Source organism: Stenella coeruleoalba, assembly GCF_951394435.1.
Source record: "Stenella coeruleoalba genome assembly, chromosome: 21".
Taxonomy (NCBI): domain Eukaryota; kingdom Metazoa; phylum Chordata; class Mammalia; order Artiodactyla; family Delphinidae; genus Stenella; species Stenella coeruleoalba.
Genome location: NC_137167.1, coordinates 35,946,844 through 35,972,879, shown reverse-complemented (window position 1 = coordinate 35,972,879; position 26,036 = coordinate 35,946,844). Strand labels below are relative to the sequence as shown.

The 26,036-nt window shown below is 39.8% G+C and overlaps 1 protein-coding gene across 18 annotated transcripts in view; it reads right to left on the bottom strand.

The window, feature by feature from the left end:
* Positions 1 to 26,036, bottom strand: part of TENM3 (teneurin transmembrane protein 3) — a 697,856-nt gene that overhangs the window by 150,560 nt on the left and 521,260 nt on the right. For all 18 annotated transcript variants that reach the window (XM_079909550.1, XM_079909554.1, XM_079909551.1 and 15 more), the window contains one exon: positions 5,242 to 5,480. In XM_079909550.1, coding sequence (XP_079765676.1) covers positions 5,242 to 5,480 — 239 coding nt within the window. The remainder of the gene's footprint in view (positions 1 to 5,241; positions 5,481 to 26,036) is intronic.

The following is a 26,036-nucleotide window of genomic DNA, read 5'->3' as shown; positions in this document are numbered from 1 at the left end:
AATATATGTATATGTATAACTGACTCACCTTGCTGTGCAGCAGAAACTATCACAACATTGTAAATCAACTCTACTCCGATCAAAAAAAAAGAAAAAAATATTTTCTCATCCTGCCTTAAAATTAATTTCGTTTCATCATCTGTGTTACTTTAGTTAATAATAATAACATATCAACATTGGTTCATCCATTATGGCAAATATACCCTACTAATATAAAATGTGAACAATAGAGGAAACTGAATGTGAAGTAAATGGGTATTCTCAGTACTATCTTCACAACTTTTCTATAAACCTAAAACTAGTCTAAAGTAAAATATTTTTTAATATTAAAAAAAAAAAAAACCCCATGGGAGGCAGTACAGTGTCCTGGGGTGGTTGGTAGTTCCCAGTCCAGCTTCCGTTGCTTACTGGCTATGTGACTTTAGGTGAAGCGCCTCTCTAGGCGGTAGATTCCTATTTGTTAAACGGAGACGATAACTCACGGGGTTGCCGTGAAAATGAACGAGGTGATCCACACACAGGGCTGGCACACCGGGAGCCTCCACGCACACCACTGCGGACATTTCACGCTTCTGCCTTTCCACGCCTTGGAGGACCTCTTCTCAAGGTCATCTCCCACCAATCATTCTGAGGTCAAACCTAGTGAACTGAACTCCTCTGCATTTTTCAAATATCACCTGCTAGATCAAGTCTTCCTCCAACATCTTCAGCCAGGAGTAGGTGTGTCCTTCTTTCCTTTTCTTTATTTGCTCATTCGGATCAAGTTGCTATGAAAGCATGTCCTGTTAAAAGTGTGTTTGCGTACATGTCTTTATCACTTGACTGAGAGCTTCTAGAATGAAGGGCTAATTTGAACCTCTAGCACCTAGTGGAGCGCCCGGAAAAATGTTGACCTAAAAATGGTTACTGAAAAACCATAAAAGTACCAGAAGAAAATTTAAGTGACTTAAAAAATAATACTTGGAGTAAATAAGAATTTTATAGGCATAACACGAACATTAGAAATTACAAAGGAAAGGGACTTCCCTGGTGGCACAGTGGTTAAGACTCCGTGCTCTCAATGCAGGGGGCCTGGGTTCGACCCCTGGTCAGGGAACTAGATCCCACATGCATGCTGCAGCTAAGAGTTCGCAGGCCGCAACCTAAGACCCAGCGCAACCAAATAAGTAAATAAATATTTCTAAAAAGCAATTACAAAGAAAAAAATTGATAACTTTGATTACTTAAAAAATTCTATATGGTATATGGCAAGACAACCAAAAACAAAGTTCATAATAAATCGGAAGAGTATATAACATATGACAAATGATTCATATCCTTAATAAACATGTGTAACTGCCCCCCCAAAAGAACAAAAGCCCCAATAGAAACATGGGGGAAACTACACTAGTCCTACACATACATAAAAAAAATACAAATGGTCAATAAGTATTTGAAAAGATATTCAGCACTACCAGTAATAAATGAAAACAACAATAAAATGTTTTAATTTAAGAGATTGCCAAGGATTACAAATACTGATATTAAGGGGCACTGGTAGTTGTGTAAACTGAGGGTAATTTGGCCATGGTCCTTTGGCACAGAAAATTTCTTTCAAATAATTTATTCCGACCAAAGATTTGATCGACGGAACCCAGCTGCACATATAAACACACACACACGCGCATAAGAGAACAGTCACTGCATTTTTTGGAAACCGGTTAATTTTTTTTTTTTGAGAACTTTTTTTTTAGATGTTGGGGGTAAGAGTTTATTAATTAATTAATTTATTTTTGCTGTGTTGGGTCTGAGTTTCTGTGCAAGGGCTTTCTCTATTGTGGCAAGCAGGGGGCCACTCTTCATCGCGGTGCGCGGGCCTCTCACTATCGCGGCCTCTCTTGTTGCGGAGCACAGACACGCAGGCTCAGTAGTTGTAGCTCACGGGCCTAGTTGCTCTGCGGCATGTGGGATCCTCCCAGACCAGGGCTCGAACCCGTGTCCCCTACATTAGCAGGCAGATTCTCAACCACTGCACCACCAGGGAAGCCCCCTGGAAACCGGTTAATTAAAAATAGCTGCTAGGGCTTCCCTGGTGGCGCAGTGGTTGGGAGTCCGCCTGCCGATGCAGGGGACGCGGGTTTGTGCCCCGGTCCGGGAGGATCCCGCATGCCACGGATAGGCTGGGCCCGTGAGCCATGGCCGCTGAGCCTGCGTGTCCAGAGCCTGTGCTCCACAATGGGAGAGGCCATGTCAGTGAGAGGCCCGTGTACCGCAAAAAAAAAGAGCTGCTAAATGATGTTTAATGAATGATAAATGAGAAAGTCTGGTACAAAATGAATTAAAAATATGGGACTGTAGATGTATATGTGCATCGCGAAATATCTCAAAGGGCAGACACCAAAGAGTTAGCAGTGGTTACCTATGCAAAGGTATAACACTTACCTATGGGAATTAATTTTAATTTCTTTCTTGGCCTTTCTTTAGTCTCTGAAATTTTTTATAGGGATAGGGAAAACAACCAAACAGAAAAGTCTGTCCCCCTCCCTTCCTCCCTTTCTGACTATCCTGAGATAATTTTATCTTAGAGAAGAGACTTGTTAACGCTACAGTATCTCATAACTTCTCATGACCTTACTGGAAGGTGAGAAAGAAAATTCTAGGCGAGAAATAATTTCTCAGGCCTTCTATTTTACTTATTTCTTAAGGCTTTGACTTTATATTGACAGTCAATATGAGGGAAGGGGACCTCTAAGGGAATGGAAACAAGAAAATTTAAGGATGGCTGCCCTTTTGCTGAAGGTTGTGAGGTCAGTGTGATGATGACATTGGTCTCCCATCGACTGTGGGGCTATCAGGCTGATCTGGCCGGACAGATCCCCCTCTCTGCTTTACGCACACACTCAATAGAAAAGGACAGCCTTCCCGGGGACAGAAGTGTCCTATTTTTTTTTTTTCAAGGGTAAAGGCAGTATCTTCACTCTCGAAAGGATTTATCATGCTAACTGATGCAGACATGAAATGCTTTACCTGATCTAAACAACAACAAAAAACCATCATGCTAGAGTGTTAGTTACTGAAGTACAGGAAGACCAGTGAAAGTTCTAGGTATATCTGTGCTTAATTAAAGCAATAAAATGATGAGATAATTCTCTGATGATAAAAGTAATTTTTTGGCAAATAACACTTGGATTGTATCAGCTTAATTTCTAGGACAGTAACTGAATCTTAACAGATGTTCAACAAATATCTGTTAAACTAACAAAAGTACGTGAGTATATTAATTATATAATTTGTATGTTTCCATGTGGGGAAAGATAAAATCAAAGGGAGACATTTATGATAGTGGTACTGGTAGGTGTAAACTGGGATGCTAACCACTAAACAGTCAAAACAGGAAATATGAAAAAAAGGGGAACATTTAAGTCTTTATTTTCGTCTGATATTCAATTATATTCACTGATGGATCCTTAAAGAGAGTACAAGGCTCACAAATAATAGGGATGTGATCTCACATTAAAATGCTATTTTTCTTCCTAGTCACGCAATGTAAATAAAATTAAATGGTATCAGAGTTGATATTCAAAATATTTAACAACTGGTAGGACACAGGTACGTAAGATCAGAAAGGATGTCTGACCACACATCCACAGCACAGACACTGAACTCTGACCGTGCATAGTACATATCTACCTGTTTAGCATGTACTATAGTAAAAAAAAAAAAAAAAAATCCCATACAAATACACATGCTTAATCTATTACATCCCATTTGTGACCGGTGCGTTTCAGAAAGCATTTAAAATTCTTCAGCAGCACGCTGCTGACAAGTACGAGTAATGTATACAGTAACCAGAAGAGACGCTCTTCATGGCTGGACAGTTTTTAGCTGAATACTAGCAATCTGTCTGTGAACACAGATTTTTGTTGTGACCTTCCTCGTGTCCCTCGAGCGTTATGGAACGGCACAGCAGTACATCATTAGTGTGTGATCTCGGCCAAGTGGCAACCCCTTTGGTACCTGGTTTGACCACTTTTACAAGGAGGGAGTTAACTTAGATTGAAAAAAGACAGAAAGGTTCCATCTCGCGTTCATCTCTGATGGACAGTGGCTGTACGAAGCCCTGCGATGACGATAACGAGGCTGTGTGCAGGTTTAGTGGGAAAGGGTGCCCGGATTCATTAGCGATGTCGACCACCGTCAAAGGATCGGAAGTCACAGTACTCCACATGCCACCGAGTTGCCAGCCCTGACTCAATTACCTCTAAAGTTCCTCCCTTCATGCTCTAAAATTCTATTTTCCTCTTAAATGACGTGACTCAAAATGGTTATTTCACTTTCCAAAGGACATCATTTATAACTAAGGGGTACTGTAGTTAATGATAGAAACTGGCTCACCACAAAAGCGTCATACCATTCTACAGACAGCCCTGTGATGCTCTTATTCAGCTGTAGAATTTCATGGGGCATCACACATCGCTTTGTACACCTGAGGATGCATCACTGGCTGTTGTTCTTGTTGGCAAAACACACAGCCTGTGATTTATCTCAGTGGACACCACTTGCATTTCGATGCGGCGGGCCTTGCCCTACACTTAGAAGCAGATCAAGGTCAGATGTGGTCATTTCTGACACTTGGATAAGCAACTTTCCAATAGTGTGAACACTCATCTATGCTCTGAAACAGTTAGAGGAAAGGCATATTTACAACTTCTATTAGCAGCTCCCATCATGTGGGTGACAAAAACCATGATCGATACCACATTGGAAAAGCTGGCAAATCCACACAGAAGAGCGCGCGTGATCCAGCCATTGTTTTACAGATGGTCGGTCCTCTAGAGAGTGTTTCCTGAGTGCAAGAGGATGGCCCTGAGCGATGGGTTTTACATTTAGACAGCCGAGCTGGCTGAAAGACAGTAACATCGCAAGGAGCACAGAGCTTCCTATCGACTGCCCTGAAGGAGATTCCTGCACAGAGTTCATTCCGCCTACAAGCGCATCAATTATCTCCTGGACATGAAATGCCACAGAGCTGCCCATATCTCACGAGGGACAGATCCGACACACACAGACACTCCACTGTGTGTCCAAGACAGACCTCGTGCCTCATGCAAAGGCAGCTTTTCCATCTATCTACGTATGATGGAAATTACTTAAAATACTCTGCGATTTATCATATATCAGTACCAGCCCCTCCCCCATGACATATAACCTCCAAATACACACCTTGACCAAATAAATAGAGTTCTAGAAATGTGTTCTTACCTATAAAATACGACAGAAGTATTGCCAGGAGCACTGAGACCCCTACAGCACACAGGGCGGTGCATTTCCAGCTACAGTACTTTGAAGACTTCTTGAATTTAAAAGCACTTCTTGATAGGGTGTTTCTAGGTAGTGGCCGAGTAGGTGGCGAGTAAACAGAGCCAGATGCCATTGTGTATCCTGGGGTTGCAGTACTGAACAGTGGCGTTGTCCCTGTTCCTGTTTTGAATAGGAAATGCCTGCGGGATGGGAAAAAAATCATAATAAGATACAAATAGATTAAAATGTGAGAGACAGAGACGGCGAGGCATGAGCTCTCCTCTCGCTCGCTCTCTGGCTTTAAAATCATTTACTGCATATAATTCAAAAAATGAGAAATTAAGAAAATATTTTAACCAGAAAACCCAACTCAGAAAAATGACTCCGGGATGAAAGAGACTGGTTTGTAATGAACACAGGAGGATTTACGCACACAAATGATCACCGCCCTTTCAAGCAGGTGTCTTGGGAGACCGCAGAGTTGTTCTAATCGTACCATTTCCTGCACAAAACCATTGTGGAAGTTCCCTTTATGAACTGCCTTCAGAACATCTTCACATTTCACTTAAGAGAAGTAATTATATTACTTTATAGCTATGTGTGGATTTGCTCTATTTGAGAATATGTACTCCTACAAACACAAGCACACCCGATCACGTGGTACAGACTGATTTCTTTTCTGGACGTGTGTGCGAACTTTCTTATCCTTCCCCTCCCCAATAAAGGGTACCGTCAAGCCTGGCCACAGGCAGCAGGTCAGTTCTCCAGGGGGGCAAACTAATCTTATCTTTCGCTTATGTCAAACATAACCAGGAAAGTAAACCTGCTGGAGGGAGGGAGAGAGAAAGAAAGGACTCACAGAACACTTTCTAAAACCAGCCTAAATAAATGAAGAGGTTAGTGAAGCAAGTTGTTAGATCAACTACAGAAAGATTCCCTAATGACTTGAGCCAAACGACAGGGGGGTAAACTGCCTCTAAGAAGCGGTCTGCTCTCTTACCTTGAAAATGTTTAAGCAGAAATTTGAACGATCACACGACAGGAGTGCTGTATAGGGAATTCTTTAGGAAAGATGACTCGTTTTAAGATTTCTATTAACAATGAAAGTCCCCAAATTTAGAAAAAAGCACCATGTTTTTCACAGATTACATTTCATATTATGCTAGTATCTCATTGCGTATTTAGTTTGTGTCCCAATATTTACTATCATTTTCCCTAATAACACATCCAATTAAGTCAACAGACTACTCTCTCTTTTCTATGCAGGAGGCTATAGGAAATAAGCTGGAATATTCCACCACGGTACAATACAGTCTTTATGCAAGATGATTTTAGATGGGTCACAGCTGACTATTTTAAATTGTAATACAATGTACCTATTTTAATGGGTATTAGAAAATACATTGAGTATATCAAACAAGTTAACGGGTTAAAAGGACAGAACTTGGACGCTAGATTGCTGAGGTTCAAATCCTGCTTTACTACTACTAGGTATGTGTCTTTGGGCAAGACAGCTAACCCCTCTCTGTGTTTTGGTTTCTTAATCTGGAAAATACAGATAATAATAGTATCTTCCTGTCGGGGTTGTTATGAGGCTTATATGAGTTAATACTTACTGTAGTGTACTTGGAATACACTAAGCACCATGTGCTTCAGAAATGAAAACATCAAAGTCATAATTTTACAAATATTATTGTTTATGAAAGGCGAACCAGGTATTTAAGTTACAGAGTCCATTTCCAGAAAATTATTAAGTGAATAATAGTGTAGCTGGTGTACAGATATGGTAAAAGTCATGAAAGTTTGCCTGACAGGTATAGTGGAAAAAATTCTAGGCTAGAAATCAGAAGATTGAGGTTTAAGTTCCTGGTCTAACATTTCCTCCTTTTATGATCCTATTTTCATCTGTAAAATGATTTACTTATCTCACAGGGTTGTAAACCAGTTAATGCGTCTAAAGATGCTTTGTCAACCACAAAATTAGAACAGATGCAAATGATAAGTAACTACTTCTGTAAATTATACTAGCGACTGTATTGTGAATCCATTTTCCCCCACGGAACAACTTTACAAAACAAATTTTAAAGTTTATAACCTGAATTAAATGGTATGTTGGAAGCAGTACTGTTAGCACCTACTACCATATTTATATTCAGCATAAGTATTAAGAATGTGGGCTCTGGATCCGGACTGTCTGGGTTCAAATCCAGACTTCACCTATAACTATCTGCACGAAGTTTCTAAGTGGCTCAAATCTTCTGCGTCTCGGTTTTATCATCCATTAAATGGGAATACTAACAGTACCTACTACATAGGCATTTTATGAGATTAAATGAAGTAACCTACGTGAAGTGCTTACATCTGGCACCAGGGAAGTGCCGAAGAAGCATTAGCTAGTTTTCTTCCCAAATTCACTCACTGGAATCTATATTCCAAAAGACCCAAAAGTATCGCTTGAAGACTTTCAATCCCAAATCAGAATATAACACCCTCACAAGCAATGTCTACAGAAGGAATTCCCTGGTTTACAAACTTGACATTGGCGATCCCACACATGGGAGGGCACATACGCTGGAGAAGATGGAGTGTGTGGTACCAGGGAGGGCCCCGATCGTCCAGATCAGGGGCAGGCAAGCTTCTTCTGTAAGGGACCTAACAGTCACGATTTTAAGCTTCTCTGGCCATACCGTCGCAACTCTGCTTCTATAGTGACCGCAGCCACAGACGATACATGCTTGACGATGGCTGTGTTCAAATAACATTTATTTATGGACATCGGAATTTTCATTTCATGTCATAAAATATTCTTCTGCTTCTGACTTTTTTTCAATCACTTAAAGATGGAAAAATCATTCTTAGCTCATGATCACTACAGAAACAGGTGACAGGTTGGATGTGGCCTGAGAGCTGCAGCTGACCCCCTGATCAAGGCTCTCACTTTCTTCACGGTTATACATGAAGAGTGAGTGAGCAAGGGTCCCAGCGGCCCACAGGAACAGACTACTTCCTCCCTGCAGGTGGAAAGGAGTAACAAAACGCATTCTGAAGGATACATACCCACCCCTCTTGGAGAAGGAGAAGGTGAGGCACGAAAGATAATGGAACCAGACAGAGATCCTACTGAAGCCCCGTTCCCTTTACTTTCCATCATATCATCACGCTTACTTCCCCCAAAGCGCTTATTACAGTCAGTTCCTATCTTGCCCATCTGTTTACTTGGGCGGTGGGTTAAGTTTTTTTAATGCTATTTTAAATGTGCATTTTTCTTCTTAAATCTCCCCCGCTTTCTGTCTTCGCGCTTCCACCCCTTTCTCAATTCCAGCAGCTGCCTTGTTGCACTGCCCCCAGGGGACACGAGACAGGACAAGAAGCAGAAACAGCCTGAGAGTCCTGCCGGTTTCCCAAAGCCCAGTCTACTGGGTGAAATGGGGTGGACTGGGGTATAACCAGAATGTTCGGGAGAAACGCAGTGTGACGTAAAATAGGGGTTTCTCTCCAGGTGGGGGGCAGGAAGAGAACCCTCGGGGAGCTGATGAGAGCAGAGGGCTCCACAGGGCCCAGTGGGACAAACCCGCCCGGGGGAGGGCTGGGAGGGAGGCGGGGGCTGAGGGTCTCCAGGGAAGCCTGAGGCTGTCTCTATACCTCGACGGAGGGTACGGAAAGGGCAGAGCGAGCGACCCGATGAAGCCAAGCACCCCGAAACAAGCAGCATGTGAGCAGCGACCAGTATGCAGGCCCGTGGCCAAAGACAGACGCCTTTGCCTTGGTCTTTGGTACCAGGAAGAACCTCTGGGTGGGGTGAAGTAGACAGCATCTGGATATAACCAGAACGTCGGAAAGAAATCAAGTTTAGGAGGTAAAGATTCCCCTTAGACCAGACAATTTTCCCATCACGCGTGAGGAAGAGGGAAATGGGGGAGAAGGCGCTGAGAGCAGAGGATTCACTGTGCCTGGAGAAAGAAGCGGAGGCCAGGGAGCGGATCAGCAGCCCTGAGAATGGAAGACACGTGTCCTCAGACCTCAGACAGAGACCGGCAGAGGTCACAGGGTGCCCAAGAGAAAACTAGTGGGTGGAGGGTTGAGGTGATGAAGTTGTGGAGACCCTCCCTGGGATTTCTGCATCTTAGCGTGATTCACAGGAAGCAGAGTGACCTCTACGGCTTCAAGAGTAGCAGAGAAACTGGACCAAAGTGGCCTGCGCAGACAGGAACGCAGCTGTCGCGGCAGCAACACTGCGACTGATAATGAGGAAACAGCGTGAAGACTCAAGCGCCTGGGACTCCCTGCTGTACTCACAGCATCGCGGCGGGGTGGGGTGGGAGACCGAGACCCAAATCACCCGAGCCAAGTTCCCAGGGATGAGAGTTTCAAATAAAACCGAGACGGAAATATAGAAACATGAAGTTGTTTGTCTAGTATCCTCAGTTGATGGATATGAATACTATACCCACTGCCCAAACCTCTGGTCTGTCTTCTCCAGTTAGAATGTAAACTCCCCAAAGCCTCATTCGCCTCTAAGTATTCTCAGGACTTAGAAAGTTCCTGGTACATAACTGTTGCTCCGTAAATCCTGTAAAATAAATAAAATGGTGACTATTGTGCCGATGTGGGCAGTGAGTCTAACAGAAATTAAGCACCTTTTGGACAAAGACCCACAGCTAATAAACAAATGATGGAATAAAAATAAATAAAAGTTGGAAATTATAGCAAAACCCGAACCTGGAAAACGTGTCAGAGCTTTATTCAGAGCGCTTTGGGTCATTTCTCGACGGGAAATGGGGTTTGAACCTCAGCCTATGGACCATGAAAGATTATGACCTTAGCCTTAACACTGAAAACATGGCTCGGGACAAGGAGTTAGACACATGCTGACTTCAAATCAGACATCCCTTTTCTAGTTTCCAAAATTTGTGGTATCAATACATGATGTCCATCTGCTTTGGTGATCCTGGCAAGGAACTCTTTCAAGAACTAGGCTTGAACGACTATGAAATTATTATTTTTCTTAAACCAAAATGCAACTGTGAGATATTGTTGAAAACAAAGATATATTACTCAAAAATACACTGCTCATCAAGGTTAGTAGAACTGAAGACTCTTTACTTTCAAAGAGTTTCTAACTGTATTTATTTTTAAATAAATCTAGGACTGTACTGTTGATATTGTCATACAGTCTTTTAGTTTATTTTGTAAAACTCAAGTAATTTATTTATTTTCTGGCTGTGCTGCACGGCATGCAGGATCTCAGTTCCACGACCAGGGATCGAACCTGTGCCCCCTGCAGTGGAAGCACGGAGTCTGTACCACTGGACCACCAGGGAAGTCCCCTAACTTATTTAATAAATAAATTTACTTTTGTCGCTGCAAGAGAAAATAGAATTTGACTGTTTTGGGGGTTATTTTGGCCACTGACTTTAAAGGTCTGAAGTGCATTTCCCCTTCCTCTGTCTAAATGACTAACCATGTTGGGGGTGGCATCATATTAGTGCCTTGGAGATGTGAGTGCATAGTAAATAAAGAAACATTATAAAACACTGAAAGAGAAACCAAATCACCTTCAATTGTATTTTAGAATGACTGGCCTTCAATATTTTCAGATGGCTTTCTAGCGTGTAAGTATAGAAAAAATTCGTAAAGACTGCTTAAATCGATGTATTTTGAAACCACTTACAAATGATGGCATTCATGTGAGGATGATTCCTTTAAGAATCATTACAGCCTCAAAACAGATATGTTAAAATACACATGGAAAAACCTCTCAAACATTAACTAGACTAGTAGAAAAGGTCTATGTCAACCTACTTTCTATAGAGAACACTTGGTTTCAGATTTGGTAGGAATCTGTCCATTTTTAGGTTCAGACAGGATGCCGTCTTTCCAAAGTCAACAATGTCCTTTCCACTGCAGTACAGAAATTACCACACACTGACAAGTGTATTTTGTGACTTACCTGTATCTTTAAGTCCAGGATTTTAAAAAAACTGTTTCAAGCTCGAACACAATGCTTAGTTTAGGTCTAGAATTCCACAAATATTTAATAAATGAACAGATAAATGAATACTGGAATTCAGCTACATGAAAAGTATACAAGGAGTTTCCAGAAAATTCTTTTATCACCTAATACTCTCTAAGGCACCTACTCCTGTGTGTCATGATGGTCTTTCCCACCCTGAGACTCTTCACCCGTCACACAGCCTTGGGAATATGCTTCTCACATATCAAAAATTCTGCAAAAATTACTGTCAAAAACATATGCTCTTGACCCGGCATCCACATGAGGTTTGGAGAACAAAGACAGGGTTTTCTTTCCTTCTCAGACCATATTTGGGAATGAAACAAGTGGATCCTGTGAGAATATGCCCCATTGTATTCGGCGATAACGCAGAAGCAGTTTCCTTGTAACGCAGGGCATACCAGAGCAGCCTGAGCTTATTCTGATGTTCCTAATGATGCCCTGCACGGCACCTGTCTCCATTTCCGCTGCCATTTGTGCCACCACTTTCACTCTGGTGACAAATGAGAGATGCACACTTGAAGAGAAACTATCGGAGACTGGGAGGGGGAAAATCAATTTCAAAGCCCCAAAGGCAGCCGGTGCAGAAGGTCACCGAACACTAACAGTTGCTTTGTGGCTTTGGAACCTTGATGGGGGATTCTATTAACAACAACAAACAGACAAGCACCGTGGAACCGCGTGGCACCATTAACTGTAACGCCGTGAGGCAGCGAAAACATAAATGGGGAGAATCACTCAGTATTAAGCACAATTAATAGTTGCTCGTTTTTCCTCTGAAGTTGAAAGATCCGTTTCTTTGTTGATATGCCTTCACACCAGCCTTTTCGTTTCAGCTTTCCGCCTTTGGTTCTAGCATATATTTCTAACTGACTCTGTGATGGCGCTTTCTCTAGGTCATGCCACAAATTTTAAATTACTGTCTAAAAAATGACATAGATGAACTTATTTACAAAGCAGAAAGAGACTCACAGACTTAGAAAACAAATTTATGGTTACCAAAGGGGAAAGCTGGGGGAGGGATAAATTAGGGGATTGGGATTAACATATACACACTACTATATACAAAACAGATCATCAACAAGGACCTACTGCAGAGCACAGGGAACTACACTCAATACTCTGTAATAACTTATATGGAAAAGAATCTGAAAAAGAATAGATACATGTATATGTATAACTGAATCACTTTGCTGTACACCTGAAACTAACACAATACTGTAAATTAACTACACTCCAATATAAAATAAAAAAGGAAATTAGTAGGGACACAGACTGAATCTCCTTGTCCTTCTTGCTGTCTCCATTCCCACCTTTTGGTCACCGTCGGTAACTCTGTCCTTAATGTTTCTCTAACTGACGAATTTAGGGGTAATTTTCAATTACCATTCTTTTCTGCCTGCCCCCTCCTCCCAACCAGTATTCAACCAGTCAGAGAATCTTGCATTCTTTCCTTTACAGCATTTCTCCTTTGCTTTTTTCTCTGTTTCATTCTTTTCTTTTCTTTTCTTGTGCCAGGGTGGAGAAGTTTCTCTGAGTTCTTATACCTCAACCTCCTCTTTTTAATTTGTTTGGCAAACACCAAGAATGGGCACAGTAACATTTTCATTTCACATTTCCTTCTACTCTCAAGTGAAATGTCATGTTTTAAGTACGGAACCTGCACAATACACTGAATTACTTCTATATGTCCAGTCATAACTTCTATCTACCTTTACCTCAGACCACGTACAATTGCTTTTTCTTGCTGTTTTCCTCAATCTCTCAGCAGGTAACTTTGTTCCTTGGTAACTCTTCACTTTTGATCGTTTTTGTCTTCCAAAGTAATCACCATAAAACTTACTATTGTTAAGATTTTTAGTGGAAAAATAATCAGATTTTTGGAGTAAATTTAAATGTGCCTTTCTATATTATATGTAATATCAATTTATTCACTGCTCATTTTATAAGATCCTAACATCAAGTACAAAATTAAACAACTTATAAAATACAATTAAATTGTAAGCTTACAAGCGTCACCAGGAAACAGGTTAATGTTAGTCTTTTGTTCAGAAGCTTAACATAATCATGATACTCCTCTAAACTCAAGAACATGGTTTAATAAGTCGGAAATTATAGGAACCGAATGAGAAGCATCCCTGGAAAATGTGTTAGAGCATCATTTAAAGCCGTGTGAGTCATTTCCTCAGTGGGGCATTAGGATAGAAGACAAAAGTCAAAAAGAAAGTGTGCAACCACTGAACGAAATTTTAATTAGATTAACTTCATAATTGGTTATCTTCATAGAAAAGAAGGTTTTTTTTTTTTTTCCATGTTTTATACAGTAGTAAAAACCTTTTGAGAGATGAGCAAACAAAGCAAATGATTAGGATGAAAAGAGAATAGTAGTGAGTGTTCAGTTCCTGTCCCTAAGGCACAGCTGAAACCTTCACTGGTGACACACAGACACCTGGAAAGCTATTTCTATTGTCTAAAACCCGATACATCTTATGGGGAGAAAGGCTCCATTGCACAGGAAGTCATGCTTTCTTCCTCTTCTTATAGTCTTTGTTGAATAGAGAGAGTACTTTACATCAAACTAAACGTGAGCTGTTTAAATGTCTTGATGCCTTGCCTTCTATTTATGTTTCTAGGCAAATCAATAAAAATTTTACCCATAATATAGATTGCTTGCTGCAAACTGTATGCTCTGATTTCAAAGACAATGTGCCAGTAAGAAGAAAGACTGGCAATATTTGGCCAAATTTACAACACTTTCAGAATCCAAAGTTCTCACTTAAGAGCTAAGGATGGGCTTCCCTGGTGGCACAGTGGTTGAGAGTCCGCCTGCCGATGCAGGGGACACGGGTTCGTGCCCCGGTCCGGGAAGATCCCACGTGCCGTGGAGCGGCTGGGCCCGTGAGCCATGGCCACTGAGTCTGCGTGTCCGGAGCCTGTGCTCTGCAACGGGAGAGGCCACAACAGTGAGAGGCCCGCGTACCACCAAAAAAAAAGGAGCTAAGGAAATTTTAAGTTATAGGTTCTTTTTCCTTCTGGCAAAGTATAACTTTCTGGATTTAAGAGGCTTATTAAAGGTCTCATAAGATTTCCTCAACATCAAACAGCTCTTCTGAAATGACATTTTCAGATTTAAAGCAAATGAATCCCACACTTGTGGATTAAATTTACCTGGTAATATATGAAGGCTAAAATTAACTACTGAGTTCAAAATAGTTTTAGTCACTTGATGATGCCCAAACAATGGATGGTTTGCCTGGAATTCATTTTAAGATAAAATACTTTCTAAAAAGATTCAAAATATACAAAATTTAATTATTGTGTTATCTTTCATATTGCCCATTATCACTCACTTAATTACCTGTAATCTATCGTTGAGAGTATATACATTAAATATTGCATGAGTTAAAACAGACCCAAATATTTGTCAGTATTTATTTATTTATAAATTTATTTATTTCATTTATTTATTTTTGGCTGCTTTGGTTCTTCGTTTCTGCGTGCAGCTTTCTCTAGTTGTGTCACACAGGCTCAGTAGTTGTGGCTTGCGGGCTTAGTTGCTCTACGGCATGTGGGATCTTCCCGGACCAGGGCTCAAACCCATGTCCCCTGCATTGGCAGGCGGATTCTTAACCACTGCACCACCGGGGGAGCCCTGTCTGTATATATTTATAAGAAATGATAAAACTGAAAGATGATATTAACTATTGTCTGAGCACTTTGAACCTTAAAACCTGGGCTTCATTATCACAGTCTTCAGAATTTTCACTATCAAATTCCGATTTTTCAATTCCAAAGCCAAGTGGATTATCTGCTAAATATATACTTAGCAGCATTTGGTAACTGATTAAGAGGCTTGAAAAAGCAGTTTATCTAAGTGGTGTGCTTTAGGATAATGATGCAAGCAAATATAAAATTTGGGGCAGCTACTAAACAGAAAACTAAAGAAAGCAAGCGCGTGCAGAAAATTAGCTGTTTCTATTCAAGGCTGGGTTCCTATTGGTTTTCCTTACCTTTCAGCGACTGATTCTCAATAGATATCCAGAGACATCTGCAATTACTTACTGTGCTTAAATACCTGGCTGTTTGGAAAGAAACCTCCATCAGTCAAGGATGATGGCCCTACGCAGTTCTGGGACGAGTCCAGAACTAAGAGATTGCAGAGGCTGCTATGAATTCTCAGGGAGAAGCCCACCCACACTAACATCTGTGTGAGACTGCAAAAAGTATTCTACAGTCACCTATCTTTCTCATGGAAACGGGTCCATCAGACTGATGACGGACGCACAGATTTTGGTAGGGCCTTGTGAACTTACATACTCAAGGGTCAGGCCACCAACATGAGGAGGAAGGTACTTCGAGACCATTACATACATTAAAGCAATGGTTCTCAAACTTCAGTTTATATCAGAATCCCTTGGCAGACTTGTTAGAAAAGTTCTGGGGTGCAACGCCAGCAGCCACAGCGGCTGGTCCAGGGACCACGTTTTATTCAAGACTCCCATCCAGATGGTACAACAAAACAGAAAGTCAGTTCAAAAGACTCCTGCTTAGACAGTCCCTGCTGCTAGCTCACTTCAAGTAGTCAATTTAGAGCAACTGTAATTTGTACAATACGAGGCTCAATCCATCTGATCTCAGAATCAAATGGTTTAGATATTTCATTGCTTTGTGTCATTTCACTCAGTTCCTTACTTCCAATACCCCCCCTTCATTGTTCCTCCCTTTCAGTTTCACCTGTCTGTTAAGAAATTGGTTGCTTCATCCTTTTTAATCTCATTGCTACTTTTAAATGTCTACCATGTTTATTGGCCTTTACTTTATCTCTAAATTAGACACCAGTATCCATTCTCTCCTGGCTCTTCCGTTTCCTAGAGGTATCTATATTTCCATGTGCTTATCAAACATTCAGCAATATACTACCTTATTTCACAAGTACTTTCTTTTAGGGAGTTCTTTCCTTTTCTCTTTGAACTTGACACTTGGACTTGTGAGTCATGTAGAAGGCTAGCTGATAATTCACCTTGGGTATTTACAGCTTCCCAAAAGGTTTCACTACTTTTCTTCATAGACATGATGCTATTTCTCTACTCTTAACCTTTTTGGTTGGAATTGTTTTTATATATTCTTTTTTTCCTCTAAAAACTTTGCTTCAAGGTATTACCTGGATTAAAATCTATCTAGGAAAGAAACAGCTATCTCTACTCATTCTCTTTATCTATTAGAAGAGACTTCTGGAAAACTCAGTTCTAAACATTTAAAAAGCACTGTATACACACACACAAACATAACCTCCTTACTCCTTTACACATCTGCTGCTTTGAGGGGAAGGAAAAAAATAAGAGTATTTTCCCACACAACATGCCTTCTCCCTAAGTCTTCTCCTTTGAAGCAGCTGAGGACAAAGCAGTGACAATCGAGGTGCTGCCCCCAGCGCTGGCCACGGCGGGTGCCCCACCACACACACCCTGACAAAGGCTGCAGCAGTGGTAGCTTCGGATCCACAAAGCTACACGATGAAAAAAAATTGTTTCCCTGAAGTTCAGAGGTAGCAGAAATCCCCCACTGAATCCTCATTATTACGGGTGAAGTTTTTTCTTTCATCCTTTACATATTATATTAAAACGTGCTTTCAAGGGTGGGAGTGACAGAACCAGTGAAGAGTAGTACTTAACTGGTAGAAGGAAAGTAAAAAGTATTTGGAGGACTAGTGTTTAACTAACTTCTTCAATAACCACTATGGTAGCGGCAGCCCTGGCCAAAAGCTTTAACTAAGAATAAAAAATGATCAAACGGGACCTAAAACCAGAAGAGGCTTGTCTCAAGCGGGGATTAAAAAGGTGAAACAGTTAAGAAAAATAAAATTTACCTCGAGTGAGTTAATGATAAACTGAACCTCAATATTTTTTGACTTTGCATTTTGATCATTTAATTTCTGCTAATTTCTAAATAGGACGAGTCTAGAAAAGGTGATGTGTACATGTGTGTGTGTAAATTTTCTAAGAATTGGACAGGGCTCGTTCAAAATGGATTAATTGGGAGTTCCCTGGTGGAACAGTGGTTAAGAATCCGCCTGCCAATGCAGGGGACATGGGTTTGAGCCCTGGTCCGGGAAGATCCCATATGCCGCAGGGCAACTAAACTCGTGCGCCACAACTACTGAGCCCGAGCACTGCAACTTCTGAAGCCTGTGCGCCTACAGCCCGTGCTCCGCAACAAGAGAAGCCACTGCAATGAGAAGCCCGCGCACTGCAAAGAAGAGTAGCCCCTGCTTGCCGCAACTAGAGAAAGCCTGCACGCAGCAACGAAGACTCAACGCAGCCCCCCCCCAAAAAAAAGTGTACTTTCTAAAAAAACCCCAAAAAACAAAATGGACTAATTATTTTGCTTCTAATAGAAGGTGTTATTATTATAAATCTAATTGAAAATGCTTTACAGTATAATATACTGTGCATCCCTGAATTGCAAAAAAAGGAAATATTTTAGACTCCTACTAATTAAAATGCCCCTTCTTGTACTACCTTTAAATTAATTATGGTATGCATTTAAAGAAAAATATTCTAAATAAGAAAATTAAACATCCTCCAAGTGAGTAATCAGCATTAGAATGTAAATTACATATTTTGACATGAAAACAGAAAAGTATGTAATGATTCTAGCTGTGACACAGTGAGTGAGTGAGGCTGATAAACTATTTCATGCTGATAGCATGTTGTGTTCTCAAATCTATTACACTTTTGAATTGATGTGCTATTATCTTTGGACAACTTTCACACTAGGAGGTGATCCCAGCAAGAAAAATGTCTTAAATGAAAAGCTTATAAACAAGATACATTTCACTGCTGTCACCTGAATTAATATGAGCTATTAGTGGTTGTACAAGAGGTTTGAGAAAAAAATTGCTTTATAATATTTTACAAAAAATTGCAGTATGAATGTATTAATAATTATACATTTTAGCAATTGCCTCTGTATCAATTTATAATCATACTGAATGTACAACAGGTACGTGGTAAGTACAGCATTATGTGTTAACTGATCTCTGAAAATTGGGAGGCAAAATTCTAGACAGTTTTAAGGTGATTTGTGGGAAATATATTTTAGTGAATTCTCTACTGTCTTATACGTTCACTTTTCAGTCTTAAGCAAGAGACATAAAATATAAAATTTAAGTATAACCACAGTTGTAAAAAATAAATAGGTCTACAATAGGAGACAAAGTATTTTTATTATGACTTGTTTTAACTTAGACATGTTTATAATCAAGTAACAAGTCATGTTATACAGTTTGCTTGGGAGCATCAAGAACTGAACAACCAGGGCTTCCCTGGTGGTGCAGTGGTTGAGAGTCTGCCTGCCAATGCAGGGGACACGGGTTCGAGCCCTGGCCTGGGAAGATCCCACATGCCGCGGAGCAACTAGGCCTGTGAGCCACAACTACAGAGCCTGCGTGTCTGGAGCCTGTGCTCCGCAACAAGAAAGGCCACGATAGTGAGAGGCCCGCGCACCGCGATGAAGAGTGGCCCCCGCTTGCCACAACTAGAGAAAGCCCTCACACAGAAACGAAGACCCAACACAGCCAAATAAATAAATAAACAAACAAATAAATAAAAATTTAAAAAAAAAAAAAAAAAAAAAAAAGAACTGAACAACCAGATTAAATATGCAGACTTTTTTTTAACCATTATCAAGATGGCTAAAATAGTTTAATAGTCTTTGTTATATTTTAGTTATTTTAACTGTGTAGCCATGGTATCAAATGCCCAAATCTATATTAGATATTTTCCTACATGTTTTACGATATCAATTACACTGGGCTTCCCTGGTGGCGCAGTGGTTGAGAGTCTGCCTGCCGATGCAGGGGACACGGGTTCGTGCCCCGGTCCGGGAAGATCCCACATGCTGCAGAGCGGCCGGGCCTGTGAGCCATGGCCACTGAGCCTGCGCGTCCGGGGCCTGAGCTCCGCAACGGGAGAGGCCACAACAGTGAGAGGCCGCGTACCGCAAAAAAAGAAAAAATAAATAAATTAAAAGATATCAATTACACTACTGTTGGCAGTTATTACATACTAAATATATTAAAATTAAGATGGAAATGAAAAAGATCTTAAAATTCCTATGTGCTGGGCTTCCCTGGTGGTGCAGTGGTTGAGAATCTGCCTGCCAATGCAGGGGACGCGGGTTCGAGCCCTGGTCTGGGAGGATCCCACATGCCGCGGAGCAACTGGGCCCATGAGCCACAACTACTGAGCCTGTGCGTCTGGAGTCTGTGCTCCGCAACAAGAGAGGCCGCGACAGTGAGAGGCCCCTGCACAGTGATGAAGAGTGGCCCCTGCTCGCTGCAACTACAGAAAGCCCTCGCACAGAAACGAAGACCCAACACAGTCAAAAATAAATAAATAAATTTATTAAAAAAAAAAATTCCTATGTGCTATTTGAACAAGATTTAATCTACTTAATTATTAATTCATTTAATTATTGATGGCTTAAAATTGCTCAGCAAAGCTCTTTCTATAAATTTGAGAAGGAAGTGTGAATATAGGTAAAGAGAAGAATTTCAGGTGTCGATGTAAGTTGATGAAGAATAAAAGAATTCCAGGGTTGTTAAGAGATGTTGAAGGTATCCTAATCAATCAGATGTGTGACAGTGAACAAGAAGGATTTAACAAAACAAAACAGAAAACAACCAGTGCAAAGAGTGGTGAGTGGTTTAAATTAGGCTGATTGAGGACCTATTTACTGTGTACAAAGAAAAAATCATGTAATTTAAACTTCATAAAATCTCCACTCTGTGTGATTGTAAACTGCTTTTTCTTAAGATGAGAAAACTGAGCCTTAACTTGGCAAAGTTAGTACAGGGGCAAAGTCATGACTTTTTGTCCTTAAAGCTTACGTTTTTAACCAGTTATGTAATATAGTAGTAGTCGCCCAATGAGCTCTGTATCTTAATGCATGTGTAAAGCACCCTTCTATCTGCATTTATCTCGTATTTAAAAAATAAGATACCAGGCTTTTACGATATTGAATACACGGATGACTGTGGAGCTTACAGCCAGTCCTTTTGTTGGAAAGTCATTAATGTTCATGAGGTATCCTGAGACAGAGAAAAGAGCTCACCAAGAGGAGGGGTTACCAGTAACGTCCTCACCTTTTAGTTTTTGCAGCTTGTGTGTGATTGATGCAATACAAAATTCTTCACTCATTCTTTGGGATGAGTAGTGGAGTGATCTTGAAAATCTTTTTTAACCACTTAAAGGTTATCCAGCGAGCTCATGGCAAAGTACCCCCAAAGAGTTATAAACCATAAAAATGGGTTAAACATATAAAATGGGTCCAAATTTGCTGACCTTTTCGGTGATGACAAGTGGCTGTCAGTAGTATGCTACCAAGAATTTATTTTTGAAAAAATTATCCATGTCTCTTTAAGGTGCAGGTATTATTCAAGAATGAGTAAGAAAGTACTGCTGCTCTGAAGGAACTGTTAGTCCAGAGAGAATATTTTGAAGACGTGCATTTGGAATTATTTTCATTATAATTTTGTTGCCAAGAACGGTGATTGCCACCTATGCCAATTATCAGTTTTCTAAACTGCTTAAATGTCTGCAAAACATGGAATTTTAGTGGGTTTTGCCTTCATTTACTTAAAAATGTGAAATTGCAAAAACATCCAATTACTTTGCTAGAAAATGAAATTAGCCAAGATACAACAGATACAGTATGATCTCATTTATATGTCGAATCTAAAAAAATTAACTTCGGGACTTCCCTGGCGGTCCAGTGGTTAAGACTCTGTGCTCCCAATGCAGGGGGCGTGGGTTCAATCCCTGGTCAGGGAACTAAGATCCCACATGCTGTGCTGCACGGCCAAAAAAAAAAAAAAAAGAAATCAAACTCATAGAACCAGAGAGCAGAATGGTCTGGTTGCCAAGACCAGGGCTGGGAGGCAGGGGAACTGGGGAGACACTTTCGGTTACAAGGTGAGTAAGTCGGGAGCTACTGTGCAGCCTGGTCATTACAGATAATAATACTATATTGTGTACTTGAAACTGCTAAAAGAGTAGATCCTAAGTGTTCTCACCACACATTACACAAAAGATAACTATGTGACGTGATGGGTGCGTTAATTAACTCAGATATACACACACACACACACATATACAAAATCATCATGTACACCTTAAAAAGACAAATTGTACAATCTAAATATATACAACTTTTATTTGTCAAAAGGAAGTATATATAATTGATAGGATTGAAAAATGTTTAAAGTATGATGACTTTGATATGTAATTACTTCATAAGTGTATATTTAATAAATAATTTACTAAATGAACAAACTTAATAGACTTAAATAAAAGAAAATTATTTAAAAATATTATCGGGGCTTCCCTGGTGGCGCTGTGGTTGAGAATCTGCCTGCCGATGCAGGGTACACGGGTTCGAGCCCTGGTCTGGGAAGATCCCACATGCCGTGGAGCAACTAGGACCGTGAGCAACAGCTACTGAGCCTGCGCGTCTGGAGCCTGTGCTCCGCAACAAGAGAGGCCGTGACAGTGAGAGGCCCGTGCACAGCGATGAAGAGTGGCCCCCGCTTGCCGCAACTAAAGAAATCCCTCGCACAGAAACGAAGACCCAACATAGCCAAAATAAATAAATAAATAAATAAAATAAAAAATAAAAATATTATCTATTTCATTTCATCCTTTCAAGTTTTAGTTTTATATATGTATGATAACATGCATAAGATTAGTACATTGCTACAACTGTATAATTTTTAATTTGATAAACACATATATTTTGGAGTTGTGTACTTTATTTTTCTCTTTCATATGTAATAAAAAAAATGTGGAGACACTACAAGAAGAAAAGGTAATGAATTTGGAACCTGAGATCTAGCTGAATGCTAGTGACCACATGATCTCAGGCACTTTACTAAATCTCCATGTACCTTACAAAGAAGTTAATCTCTAAAATCAGTTCCCACCTTGAAATTTGCTCTGGAATATAGTCCAATCTTTTTCAGAAGCAGTCATACCTTCTACAGGTCCTCCATAATAAACTTGAGTTTTTCATATGGGTACATTTCATAAACATCTGCTGAATGAATGAATGCATTCAGGCTTTATTTTATGAAGTATCACTACTCCACCACTATCTCAGATAATTTCTTCCCCATATTATCACTGTTAGCTTTTTCTAAAACAAACCCAAACCCTGTCTTTGAAAATTTACTTCATAATTTATTTCCTCTAGGAAGTCACCCAATTAAACTGAGGATATAGTGATCATTCTCACAATAACAAAATACCTAGCTCCAAAGCTGAGAATGCTACCTAATTGCTCACAGCAGTTAATCAGCGTAAATTCCTGGTAATTGTCATTGCCTTCACTGCCTTGGTAGCTGTCATTTACCTTTATAAATGCTAACTCAATTATTTTATTTTTAAAGGTACAGCGTAAGAAGAGAATAAAGAAAAAAGAAACTGAAATGCCAGATACTTTACATATGATATTTCAAGGAACACTTATAAAATGTTTGTGGAGTATCATCAAAGGTTATCAGGTTATCAGGTAAAAATGTATAAGTACTTGGCCCAAGGTTATATAGCTAGTAGGATGTTGAGATTTTAACCCAGATCTGGTGTCTAGTACACCATGACCAGAAAGAAGCAATATTCTATTAGTGCAGGATGTAACTGGAGCAAGATGACTTCTGGTGGTAGCACTTTAAGTGGTTCAGAATATGAGGTGAGATGCTAAGAAATCATAAAGATGGTTTTAGCAGAATCAGAGGGGTTATCAAATAGAATTTATTAAACTTAGTTGGCTAATTGCATGTTCAAGAATTTAATCTTAATGGGCTAAGAAGAAAGGGTTCTGAGAATGGTGTAATACGACACAGACTCAGGTTTGCAATTAAGGGAGAAAGAAATCAAACAGGCACAAGAATGTCAAGGCAAAATGAAGAAACGCAGGAAAAGAAAAGCAATTGTCTTTGACAGGGTATATATTAATTGGTGATGAAACCAGGGGATGAAATTTTAGAGAGAAACACATAGTTTTAAAATTGCACAATAAATTCTAGGAAAAGATAAAATCAACATGTAGTAATGATGTTAAGTAGAGACAACAAACACACACACACACACACACACACACAAAATCAAGGAAAGAGGACTGAAACATATTTTCACGGACGACATTAGTGAAGAGTAAAAGAATTTTTTTAAAACTTCCAAAAACAGTTGCCGAGGAAGAAGAGAGGTGTCTCAAAATGAGTGGGTCACATCCAGAAAAAGATTCTGATTAAATCACAGTCATTAGCTATGACCAGAGTAGTGGCACAGACGACCTTTTACTTTGATCATGTTCAGAGAAGCGACCAGAAATGTGCTAGAAGTAATTAAGAATTCATTACTCCAGATACTATGGAAATTCAGGTTATCATATATGAATATTTTATACAGATTGATGTTATCCAAAACCAAACATTACCGGAGTATACAGTATTTGCAACTGGTTGGAATTATGCTTTCAAAAATCATCTAAGGCCTACAGCAAATGATTAATACATACTTTCTTGGTATCTTAATTACTATTAAAAAAAAACTGGTTCACCTCAGTTAAACAAAATAACACTCCTACTCTTTTGTACAGTAACTTCATCATACTCAAAAGATACCTAAAGCTTTAAAAACCTTAAATATAACTGGGGTCTAACTTCTGACTGATGTGAAGACAATGTATGTATCAAGGCTTTTATGGATTAATTCCAAACATTTATTACTTTAGTTAACTAAATGTTTCAGGGATATGAATAGTTACCTTTCATTATAATTTGAAGATTTTTTTTTTCTTCTCAAGAACAAAATTAACAGACTTGCAAAAATTCATGTACTTTTTGTTTAATGACAGGAATAGTGAAAAAAAAAAAAACCAAGAGATTTTATTCTGGTAAAACTATGGTTAAGGCTTGGACTACCTAACTCATAAAGATAAATTAGACATAATTATTCCAGTTAAGACAAATATGTTCTTCATTCCTGGAGAGAAGAGAGCTACTTAATAATAAAAGATATTCATTCAGCTGTTAAGCAATTGGGTTATCTAATCCTATGCAATGGTTGTTATTACTATTATTATTGTTTGGTCATATTTAGAAAAAACATTTATGAAGCACCTACTGCCAGATGAGTTGTTTACATTATTTCATTTAATACAACACTATTATGAGTAGGCATTATTATTGCATTGGAAATTGACCTCAGATTTAAATAAGTAAATAATTTGTAGATGACTACGTGGAGAGTTTAAATGAGGGATCTACGATTAAAAATCAGGTCTGGGGCTTCCCTGGTGGCGCAGTGGTTGGGAGTCCGCCTGCAGATGCAGGGCACGTGGGTTCGTGCCCCGGTCCGGGAAGATCCCACATGCCGTGGAGCGGCTGGGCCCCTGAGCTATGGCCGCTGAGCCTACGCGTCTGGAGCCTGTGCTCTGCAACGGGAGAGGCCACAACAGTGAGAGGCCCGCGTACCGCAAAAAAAAAAAAAAAAAAAAAAAAAAAATCAGGTCTGACTGCAAAGCACATGTTCTTCTCATGATGCTAAACTGTGTTTATATCTCTACTAGATCTACTAGGTTTTATTCCGGAATATATATCAATATTGACTCCTGGGAATGACCTTTACTTTAGAGCTACAATCAGCCCACAGCCTACTTTCTCATTTCAATTATTGGCAGGATGCCTGCTAAACAGCCGAATTGAGACTGTAGCATTGCAACAGTGGTTGGTAGCATCCTGTATTAAACATGGTGCTTTTGCTTTCACTTGGTAATCATCTTTGAATCTTTATCTCATACTTTATTTTAGAATGAGGACTCTCTCAGTATAAGAGAATGGTTTCGGAAACCAAATTATAATGTTGCCAGAGACACATGGATCTTCGAGTAAAACCAGGATCAAATTTATCTTTGCTTAACATTTTTAGTTAATATATGATTTACCTTTAACATTTTACATTTAAGAAATTAAATTTGAACTTTTTGGGAAAAAAAAGTCATTCAACATGCTGACTTCACTATATGCCCCCTCCTGTTCTCTTGATACTGTGAGAAGAAGATAAAGACGACCATTTTATGTATCATTTCTAGGAGTGACACATTTTGGGGGCCAACAGAAGCTTTCTCTGTGAAGGGGTTGACAAAGGGTTAAATATTTGCTACATGTCGGCAACAGAAACTAGAAAGTTTCAAAGTAGGAGTCACACCTGTATTCAACCAAGGGCTGCCTTTCCACTGCCTCTAACTTGATCTCTGTTATTATTTACCTTATGTATAAAATAATTTGAACTTACAAAGTAACTTTACTCTTGGGAATAAAACTTCGCAGGGTAGCCATGTGCCTCTTTGCCCACCACAGCCTTGGTTCATGCCTGTAGCTCCGGTGTAACTGTTCAGTCCCCTTTCACTCTCATATTACCCTAGTTTGATGATCGATTATATGGTCACGATAGAGCACAGGCGCTGAACTAGGGCTGCAACAGCTGCTGGAATTACCCTCCTCTCATTGAGACAAAAATTTTTAAGCCACAAATTGAAACAAGTCTTAAATATAAACACCTCCTAGCAAATGCTCCTGAATCACGCATCCGTCTTCCTCTGTCTTCCTATTACTCTTACAACTGGACACATATCCCTCTATGGGCCTTTTAACAAATACCGTAAGTTATTAAAGGTGAAATATTTC